Source organism: Cibotium barometz, chromosome 27, assembly GCF_041138505.1.
Source record: "Cibotium barometz isolate CiBa-2024 chromosome 27, ASM4113850v1, whole genome shotgun sequence".
In the NCBI taxonomy this organism is placed as follows: domain Eukaryota; kingdom Viridiplantae; phylum Streptophyta; class Polypodiopsida; order Cyatheales; family Cibotiaceae; genus Cibotium; species Cibotium barometz.
The window spans coordinates 20,239,693-20,251,146 of NC_141072.1; the positions used below are offsets into that span (position 1 = coordinate 20,239,693).

At 39.9% G+C, this 11,454-nt stretch overlaps 1 protein-coding gene across 1 annotated transcript; it reads right to left on the bottom strand.

The window, feature by feature from the left end:
- Window positions 1–1,154: 1,154 nt before the first annotated feature.
- Window positions 1,155–4,731, bottom strand: LOC147623155 (putative pectate lyase 18). Its single transcript, XM_086821222.1, has 5 exons — window positions 4,319–4,731; window positions 2,989–3,631; window positions 2,753–2,856; window positions 2,092–2,230; window positions 1,155–1,854 (listed from the first exon to the last, which is right to left on the bottom strand). Exons 1-5 carry the CDS (start codon window positions 4,486–4,488, stop codon window positions 1,633–1,635), a joined length of 1,278 nt encoding a protein of 425 aa, XP_086677348.1. The 5' UTR covers window positions 4,489–4,731; the 3' UTR covers window positions 1,155–1,632.
- Window positions 4,732–11,454: the final 6,723 nt, after the last annotated feature.

Genomic DNA, 11,454 nt, shown 5'->3' on the forward strand with positions numbered 1-11,454 from the left:
GCAACCATCGTCCCTGATATAGAGTATGAGCTTGAAGGACAAGCATTGCACACTATTGTCATCGCAAGATCACTGAAGAAGAGGGTGGAAGCAAGTGCTAGGATGATCAAATGATGGCGGCCTAAGGTGTGCGACTGGCATGCTATGTGCCCACTTATACAAACACACTCTTAATATGACATGTCCCCAAGAGGATATGAACCCAAGACCTCTTAGAAAACCCAAAGCCTTATCCACTAAGCTACAAAAATTTTGATTGAGAACCCAATCCAAAAATTGGAGAAAATCTGACCCACTTAGGCTCATGGACGTGGAGCTTCCCCATCATTCTCCTCCAACATGCAACATTTATACTCCTTCGACATGACACCTTGAATTATGTATAAACTTTCCTCTCCCGCAATACTTTAAAGGGAAATATGGCCAACTTTTTGTACACATTTTCTTATTCATTTTATTTTTTCCTTTAATTTTAATTTCATCCTTTTAAAAAACCAACTTTTTAAAAAATTGAGACCTTTGTCCAAGCTATTGTTGTCCAACCATCCCTCTAGACATGTGGCTTACATTAAAAGCCCAGCATTTCCAAATTAAAAGACCATCTTCTCACGAGTGAAGTTTAAGTTTGCCACAACTTTCCAACCACCTTCGTGTTCCTCTCCATAGCCCAATTACATGGAAACATGCACTTCTAAGCGACACCAAGTTCCTCAACCTGGCCCTAGCGTGCATTTGGCCTTGGATCGGATACTCTATGTCGTATCAACTTTGGACTGCTAGGAACCAAATAGTATTCCATCGATGCCCGCACATGCAACACCCTGAATGAAAGGACGACTCCTTTGTAGCAGAATTAAAGATTCTCACAAGCCCTTTCAGCTCTAAGCTACTAGGTTGCAGCTCTTGTGATCTTAACCTATTCTTCATAGAGGCGAAAGTTTCATCTATTTTGATACCAAATATTATTAATATAAACGTATCTTTTCTTTAAAAAAAAAGTTTTAAGTTTGGCAATTCATTGATATTGATATGCATTTAATTAGAAGGGGTATGAGCCTCATTCCCAATATTAATTGTGGCCAAGTTTTGCCAAGATAGTGCAGACAAAATCGGGTTGACTCAAATGGACCTTTAGTTAGCACTGAGCAACATAGTGGGCAAAACTTCTTTCATTATGCAAACACTTGGTACATATCTTTCTCTAAAAACAATATCCTTCTGAGCATTACGCTTCAGAAGTAGCAACAATCTTCAATCATATAATAGCACACCGTTCAGCAGCAACAGATCTTTGCTGGAGGGGCCTGCTGGATAGTAATAATCCTTCAGGAAAGACTAATGACAGAAACGTCTGCTTAGTCGAAAATGAATGCAGGCATCATGAATGGAGGATGGGAAAGCCATAACAACGCATCTGCACCTGCGCTTCGGGAGCAGCGGATCTGAACTTCTCGACTGCAGCAGGCCGAGGTTGCAGATGACTTGGGTGACCATTTTTTTACACAGCTGGGAAGCAGAATATTGAGAAGTACTTGTTATAGAATTTGCAAGCAATCAGTAGTCGGAGAGCGCACAAGAGGAAGAGGTAAAGGGGAAGGAAAAGGGGGTGAAGTGACAAATTTGGGAGCAAGCTCAACATGCACTCCCAGCCCGGCAGCCCAGGGCTCCCGCATTGGCTGTCATAATCCCAACCAGAGAGGATGGCTTCGGCCCTACCGACGCCGCTTTTTGGTAGTTTGAAGAAGCTCCAGCGCCGGATGGAATAAAAAAGGCCCCATTCATAAGCAAATCCCCCTCGGATCGCCAGTCCCATGTTTGCCACTGGCTCTCCGGTGTATCCATCCGCATCGTTACCTGCATACACACACCATTATCACTCTGTAAGATAGAGATTTGAACACCTCATACCTGTCAGCTTTAATTCAGTAGAACTTTTCTACTCGCATTAGTCTCAGAAGAATGGGTTTGCTGTCCAGAAAGAGAGGAGAATTTGTACTTTCAAGTTCAAACACTGGCTGACAAGGAATCAGCCTTACTAAATCGAAACTCCCATCACAGCTCAGACTGTAAGACCACACAAAAAATGCTTACATCCTTGGCATTCGGGTCAACTGGTGCTGTATATCTGTTGCCTTTGCTGTTGATGGTAGGCGCAGCGCTTCCTCCGATTGCATACATCTCCCAGTGACTATAGTCATTGTTCACAATCTCGAAGAATCCATGTCGGCACCTTAAAATTGCATTGTTGCAAAAAGGGAAACGGTTCAACAGTTCGTTAAACGTTACAAAGGGGAATGCATCGAAACTTACAGCATAACAACAAATTCCAATTGTGAACATATCAATAAAGAGTCAATATCCAAACGTTGCAAGGAAATTGGCAATGTAAAGCAGTGCAGTGCATCAAAATCTGATCATTATACATAGATGGCATCAAAATCTAATCACTATACATTGACGGCAGCTAACGTTACAAAGGAGAAATGCAATCGAAACAGCAGCAGTACGAAAAATTCCAAGGGTGAAATTGAGTTAATATCCAAACGTTGCAAGGAAATTTGCAATCTAAAGCACTGAAGCAGTACCAGGGCATCACAATCTGACCATTATGTATATGGGGCATCACAATCTTACCATTATGTATAGAGGGCATCCATTACAGTATATAAATGGCAGCTATAGTTCAAAGCGGAAGTTGAAGCGGATAAGCAGTGCACAGAATTAAACCATTTACAGGGATAATCTAAAATACCTTGGCATCCGCTGAACAAGACCTTCCCCGAAGTGATTGAATGCAATTGTGGCTTGCATAGACTTGTCTGCAACATAGTCATCACTGTGGCTAAGAAGCATGACCTGTTTAACAGAGAGAAACCAGTAAATATGCGAAGGGAAAACGGATCTATAGATATTAGAAAGCAAGGGTCTAGGAAGAAAAGTTCGGATGCCAGTGAAAACCACTACTTAGAAGTTAGATAGAAACGTCACCTTGTCGTGTTCAGTAAAAAAACTATTGGAAACGGTGATTGCGGTGGATCCCATAATAGCATCAAGCAGGCCGTCAGTGCACCTGGCAAGCGAGACGTGGTCCACCCAGACATCTCTGGCCCCAAACAAGGAAATGCCATCACCGTCAGAGATCGTCCGATAGCCATAATGTGTCGGAGAGCTCCGAACCATGGCGTTCCCGGCCGGCTTGCAGTCGTGGACATGAATGCCGTGGATGATTATGTTGCTGACAAACTGGATCGTAATGCAAGGGCCGTTGGCTACATGGACATTGTGGCCTCTGCCGTCAATGGTCTTATAGCTGTTCATGAGGAGTTCCTCCTTGAGGACGATGGTCATGTCGGAGGCGAAGATGATCCATAGAGGCTCTGTTTGAATGACAGCGTATCGGAGAGTGCCGGGCTTGGGAGTTACGGGATCGTCGTCGGAGGCGTCGGTGACAACGTAGTAATCTCCGTCTCTGCCTCCGACAGCGTCCCGGCCAAAGCCAATAGCGCAATCAGCGAGCTTCTTCCGGTTGGATTCCCAGTCGGAATCACAGCGCCAGCAGTCATCGATCGGATTTCCGGTGGCACATGAGGAAGTGTAGTACCCTAACTCGCGCCGGGAAGAATTCGAGCTTCTGCATCAAATAAATTGCGCGGGTAAATTAGGTGCATGGGAAAAGTTAATCTCAACCATGCAATTCAGGCAAAAGAAGACCCGAGAAGCAGAAGCAATTAAAGGCAGGGGGAGATGGGAATGTAGAGGAAAGGGTAAGCTCTTAGTTAGACGCTGAAATCGAACGACATTGCTGTTTTGATGGAAGACACTGACGAAATGCAGGTAGATGACAATAAGGAAAGCCAGATTAGGCGTAAATTTATGCAGACAAGCAAAACGCCGAAAATGCCATAGAAGCTCGAAGACATCTGAGCCAGCTGCAGAAAACCCTATCACGGGAATTCACCATAAAACCTCGCCAGAACTTCACGAAATACTGAAGATCGAGCTAGAACCTCAAAAGGCAAGAGCGACGGAAGTTCAGAGAACAATGCAAGTTCGATTTGGAAGAAGAAATCACCATTGATCCTCGCATAAACTGGAAAGGGGATAAAGAAAGGACAAGCTAATAGGAACAACAGAAACTTGAAAGCTAAAATGCAGGTATGCCCGAGGCAGAGATCGCCATGGGAGCTCGAAAAAGCCACGAGGAACCCGGAAAGAGTGAAAAGGGAACGTTAGCAGGAAGCGGACAAAAGCCGTTACCAGCCAGATGAGAATTTACAGCTCAAGCATCGAAAGCAGGTCAAGCAGAATAGCGTCTTACCGCTGGAGCTCCTGAAGGTGAGTCGTGTTCTCCATCGCAGGTTCAGAATCCGTTGTAGCGACGGCCTCAGCGGCTGAGTGGGAGTAAGTGACTGGAGAAAGCAGACGTGTGCTCGAAACCACGCACAGGAAGGAGACGAAAACAAAAAAGGAGAAGAAGGTGATAGCCATTGATAGCTGAGGGGGGAAGGCAATGATGTGTGGTTGTGTGCAGGTGAGGGTTGATGCAATGCACACACAATGCAGACTTGGGTGTGTGTATGGGGGAGGGGGAGGGGGGGAAGCACAGGGCAAACAAAAGCAAGCTAGCTAGAGGTAGTGTAACTAGTTGATCGCTTGAGTACCAATAGATAGCTGCTTGCGCTTAGCTTAGGAGTGGTAGGTGGAGAGACAACTCCTTGATCTCTCTCTTTTAAAGGTGCGGAAGCCCTTGCAAATTTTGCTTTCTAGGGGGGTGGCCTAGCCCAACTCCCAAGGATTAGCCTGGGAGGGGTCGCCCAATACCTCAATCATTTTCCAAACGAAAAATTGACCATGCTTCCTTAACCCACCCAACCACCAATAGCGTTCAAAATTCCTCCATTTCCAGAGGACCAAGGGGTACTCTCCAAGATCCAACCCCTTCACACCTACCACTTGTTTAGCAATGCTGCCCCTCCACCCATCATTTAAGAGCACCTACCCCTTTACTAATGCTGCACATGCTTGTCAAATTTTAGGAAAACATTTTATCAGACCTCATCAACCTATAAGGGTTGTTCGTATGTGGCTCAAAATGCCCGTGTGCCCAACTACTTCGACTCTTGTTGATGGCCATCAGCCCATTTGTTTCATGGAGGGCACCATCTTTTCCCAAAATGAGTTGGTACTTAGATTACACATTAAGGATACGATGCAACATGGTGATATGGCCACCATGGGGAGATAGACACATTCACAATGGTGATTAAATGTATCCTTTGCATGCCCATTTGATTCTATAGATGGCCATGACGCAGTGTGACAAGTGTTTTAAGGCATAACCCAACTTTAACTATGAATGTAATAAGACCACATGCCCACCATCTCGAGTGCTCGTGTGAACCAAATCATCGGCCCCTTGTTTTGCAAACCCAATTATGTCCAATGGGAAAATCCTACAAACTTTTAACTATTATTTCAGTTTGGCATGTAAGACAAGGGTTACATGCATGTCAAATGTCATAGATTGTCTACCTTCAATATAAAGGTCACAGGTAGCTCCAGCAAAAAGTCCTTAGCCTAGCTTGCATGGGATAGATTAAGCATGCCTAGATGTGAAGGAGGCATTGGTATTCTTCATCTTCCCTCTCACACAATTGCAAGGATGGCACTTCTCCTTCCCAAGTGTCTTCAGTAAGGAGATTTGGACCAAGATATTGAAAGAGCTAGTGGAAGATTCAAATGTCTATTTTGAGGGTAGTTAGTAAGGCCTAGGATGGAAGGATAAAATTTTCTCGTGCCCCTCTTAAGATTATAGGATGTCCCTTTTGGAGAATGCTCTGCAGTAAATGGAAAGAGGTTTCGGGACTGATGGTCTGGGATGGTTGTGGTAGGGCCTCAAGAAACTCTATGTTATTCTTGGGGATTTGGTGGACTCATAAGTTCAATCCTCCCTTAGCCCTACAAGATCCTAGAATAGCCAAAAATCTGAATAATAAAGGAATTAGGAGGCTTTCTGATTGTTGGGAGGGGCCTCAGTTGGGTGGAAGGAACCTGAACAGCTGGAAGAGGAATTGGGACTGAGTTACAGGGAAGGGCAGCTTGTTAAACATGTATTGGAGGAGGTATAGAAGGGATGGACTTCCACAACTGTTGATGAGTTTTGTTGGATAAAGGAATCGGTCTAGTACAATGGGACTAAACTGGATAGAGGGTCAACTAAGGATCTGTATAAGGTATTGAGAAAGAGTGAGGTTAATGTAATCTATTGCAATAAAATCTGGAGAGTAAGTTGGAGCTCTAATAGTTGGAGAAAGAGATGGAAGGAAATATGGGAGACTGATATTCCTAGAAAATCCCAATTCTTTTTATGGAGCGTGTGTATGGGAGCCTTGCCTATTGGATATAAGTTGGTATAGAGAAACTTCACCAGTGGTTGTTGCCCTAGATGTACAACTGCTCTTGAGGATGGAAAACATGCTTTTTTGGGAGTGCCTTGCTATTAGAGGTACTTGGACCAGAATTGGAAAATGGGTTCATAGCAATACAGGGATATACGGTCAATGGGGAGACTGGTTATTTATTAGGGAGATGGAGAACTAATGATGGACATATTAATTTGATCTTTAATATAATCAGATTTTGTTGTTTGTGGGAGATCGGGAATTCCAAGAATTACATAGCATTTCAAAAGGTTTGTGACATAAGGATTGATGTGACATGGTTGATGCACAAATGTATATATATGTGATGGTCCATATATTTGGTAAACAAGTTGAATAAGGAGGAGATGATACAGATGATTCAGGCCTTGCAGACAATTATTACTTGACTCCTACTCTGGGGAGAGAAACCTTCACTCATATACTAGGCTTTGCCTAACTGTTTGGTTTATCTATATTTAGGGAATCATAGGGCTGAAGCTGAAGATTAAGCCAGCTAAGTTTGGACCAAAGACCAAAAGATGGTACATAGTGAAGCAGATGGTTTACACATTTGTAGCCTTTATTCAAAGCCCGGTTGCACCAAACCTACAGTCAAATATATGGTCTAAGAAGGGGGATGTTCTGGAAAAACAGTCACCTAGAGGATGCACCACTGAAGCCATGATTGAAGCCTGCATTCAACTTGGATAGATCTCATGGGAAAAGTCTTCTGTTGTATTTGAGGATGATAGATGGTCTCTGATTTGCAGTCTGTTAAATAGGGTATGAATGAAGAGCACGTTGATTTAAGGATGCTAAGTTGTAAATCTTTTTGGTATATATATTGGTCCCAAAAAAAAAGAATTACTCAAACTAGCAAGTTGGATAATCACAATACACGAATAGAATTATGTCACCTGTAATCCTAATGCTCTCCTCTAGACATGAATCTCTCTCTCTCTCTCTCTCTCTCTCTCTCTCTCTCTCTCTCTCTCTCTCTCTCTCTCTCTCTCTCTCTCTCTCATGTGTGTAGATCTTACAACTATTTTAGCTATGTTACCAAGCTACCTTATCATTTAAGGGCACCACCCTCTACACTAGTGCCACACACCACCAATGCTATTCCTAAATTTCATATCTTAAACAAAGGTCACATGCATGTCAATGTGAAAGATCGTCTAGCTCCACCCCCTACACTAGTGCTACACACCTTCACCAATACTATTTCTAAGTTTCATATCTTAAACAAAGGTCACATGTATGTATATTTTGAAAGATTATCTCGTTGTTATGAGTTTGCATTTATGCAAAGGTGATATATCCATAGGGTCACATCTCCTAAATTCCTACCTTGACAAGCATACACTCCTTATTACATTTTCTTACAATCTTACAACCCAAATGCATGTATGCTCTCTTTTGGACATGGCCCTCTCTCTCTCTCTCTCTCTCTCTCTCTCTCTCTCAACAAGAATATCTTCTCATTACATTTCCTTATACTCCATCATGCATGTGTTATATATATCCCTAGTTGGCATAGTAGCTTATGCATTGGCTCTCCTAATGAAGAGACCATGGGTTCAAGTCCCGATTCATGTAATTCATTGCCATCATATGGATCATATGTGGTTCGCTTTCTTGACTATGATGTTAAAAGGCTGGTGATCATTATTATCACCATTACAATCTCTCTCTCTCTCTCTCTCTCTCTCTCTCTCTCTCTCTCTCTCTCTCTCTCTCTCTCTCTCTCTCTCTCTCTCTCTCTCTCTCTATCTCTGACATTTGACCATTCAAGACTTTATGGTACCTCGCTTACATCTTTCCATAATTTCTTATGCCATTTATTGTGTTGGAAAATATACAAGTTGCTTCATGCCTTTGATTAGTATCAAATTCTTTGCTCACACATACATGTGTAAACTAATAGAGTTGTGCATTATAGTAAGCTTCATGCTATTTTTCTACTGATCAATATTGAGAGAGATTTTATGTGCTTATCCTTGAAAGGAAATGTGTCCGCCCTTCATCCTAAGAAAGCACATTTGCAAGAGTTTTGCAGGCCTTTTTTGGAGAATATTAATGGTTATCTTTTGCAACTCCTCAATTTAGTGAAGAATTTAAAGGTTTACAAACATTAAAAGACATTATGAGCCATTTGGAGAGTCGTATAGTGATATTTTGGAGGTACAAAGAAAGGAATTCTAAAGTCTTGCTATAGCTTAACTCCTTGATATATGTTTGGGCAATTTGTGAAGGAATGTCCTACCTTATCTCATTGTAATCTTCACAATTTTTTCCATAGAAAGATTCTAAAATTCCAATAAACGTGATCATATATGTAAGAAAAAAATAACATGCTAGTGTTTTAGCTTAATGGCTATTTAAATCATTCTTGCCAAAAAAAATAAAAATACACACACATTTATGCAAAATTTCTTAATTTGAGTGAGTTACGAAGATAAAATACATTATGTATATTAGTACATACAAGAGAAGTTTATCTAAGGCTTCTATAAGATCATGTTGATTATGTACGTTAGTACATACATAATCAACATGAGAAGTTTAGTACATACAAGAGAAGTTTATCCAAGGCTTCTATAATATCATGTTGACTTATGTATGTTAGTACAAACAAGATAAGTTTATCCAATGCTTCTATAATACCATGCTGGTATAAGAAATATAAGTGTGCCACCACATACATCTTAATTTATACCATGTTTTGATCTCTCATTTTTACTATAATCATAAGCATTTTTTTTTCAACCCTACTTGGTTATGAGAATCATATATAATTCTATGCATGCTATTGTAGAAAATGAAATGAGCTCAATAGTGGGAACATATAAAGGTAGGGCGTCAAAAATAGAGGGGTTTTGCCAATAAATGTTATTCTAGGTTTGCTTAGGTTCACAATGGTGCACTAGAAATGAATTTTTATATGTATTGGGCACAGGGCAAGCAATGTATAGCTTAAAGCCAAGTGCAAGATTAATTGTGATTTACTTATACACATAAATAATCTTCAAAACTCCAATTTTGAGGTTCTGATTATTGGACAATATACTAACGTATTGTCTTAAGTTCATAGTTCACTCCAGGTAGTGTTATGTATCAGATTTTGAGGTTCTGATTGGACAATATACTAACGTATTGTCTTAAGTTCATAGTTCACTCCGGGTAGTGTTATGTATCAGATGATGCGATTTTTTTTTCAAGTTGGGCTATCCATATCTCTCTTTCATGGCTTTTATCATCCAAAATCTAGTGGGTAGAGTTACACCTTGAAGGGTAGAGTACGTAGAAATGTGATCCCTAAGTTTCAATTGGTGCTTTTTTCATCCCTAATTTCTGTTTTGAGACCTCTAGGTTTTTCTTTAAATGATTGGGAATCTCAAGTTTTTGTAAAGTAAAACATGGCTAGACAATAGGGTTAACTTTATGTGAGTGGGATGGTGGAATCTACTAATATGTAATGTTTCCTTTATTTTTTATATATACACCTCTACGTTCTTTAAAATTTCAAAAAGGGAAATGGGCTAGTATTTCTATGCAAAGTATAATCTAAGCTTATTGAATGATGTCCAAGTCATTTCATCCTAGAATGAATCAAATTCTCAAATACAAGATATGATCAAATCTTATGCCATCTTAGTCCATGCTCCAAGGTCCCCCCCCTTACGACCATGTACATATAAGTGACCATATAAGAATTCGTCAATTTACGATCTCCAAGGTCCCCCCTTACGACCATGTGCATATAAGTGACCATAAAAGAATTCATCAATTTACTTTGTTGATGCAATCTAGTGTTTTGATATCTTTGATTTAAAAATAAATCAAGATTGCTTCCCATATCCTATAGTTACTTAAAGTTTTTGTTTTAATGTTTATAAAGGACATTGTCTTTGTTATGGATGGTGGACAAGTCTAAATGCCTCTTTTATGTAAGCTGATGTAAAATTTTACGTTATTGTCTTCCATACTAGTTATGTTGCATTTAATTAACAAATCACCATCATGCACCTTCTCTAAAATTTCTCCACAATGTATAATAAGGGAGCTAGCCCCATAGTGTGCATGTGTGCTCACTTATTTCTTTTCTTTTTTCAATGTTTAAAGAGATTTATGCTGGTTGAAAGTCCCACTTTTACAAGTACTTTCACATCAAAAATAACTAGACTAAAATCAACATAAAACATGCTTAAGTATTAAAAGTGTATATTAAGAAATAGAGCAGGGACATTATGGAGCCTAGTCAATGGAAATAAGAACACACACTCTCTCTCTATGTGTGTGTGTGTGTGTGTGTGTGTGTGTGTGTGTGTGTGTGAGCGCACACACATGCGCATGTGTATGTGTGTGTAGATACATAAATATGTACTCAATGAATAGTAGGGGCTAGAATATCAAGATGCATGGACCATTATATGCTTGTTTAGTAGTAGCAAAGGTGATGACCATTTTGATATATGTAAAGAAATATACATTTGATGAAAAAACATCTAATAAATATGCAATTTTGGGAGATCTTAGAGGAAAGATTACATAAAGTAATTGCATCTATAGGTAATATTTATATGATTCTATTGTGAAATAGATTATCCTCCATGAAGGAAAACTGTAGTACATAGTACCCATATTTCCTATTAATTTTATGACTTTATCATGAAACAAAATATCCTTCATAAGATAGAAAACCCACACATAGAAACATTTTTTTTAATAATTAAAGACTTTGAAACTCGTGTGTATTCAAAGGCTTGATCCTACATTTTCTTGTTAAGTGAGTCTTAGTTCAACTATTGAACGTTTCAAGTAAAGTAAAAAGTTTCAATTTATACCACATGAAATCTAATTTAAATGTCTTACATTAATTTCAAACATGATCAATGATTGTGAATGTATCTAAATTTTATATAGATAAAGACCATGACGTAAAGCCTATTATACAAGTGGGAGACAAGAAAAAGAGCATAGACACTAAGCACCAACATTGGTCGTATTTTCAATCACTTGGATTCAATAA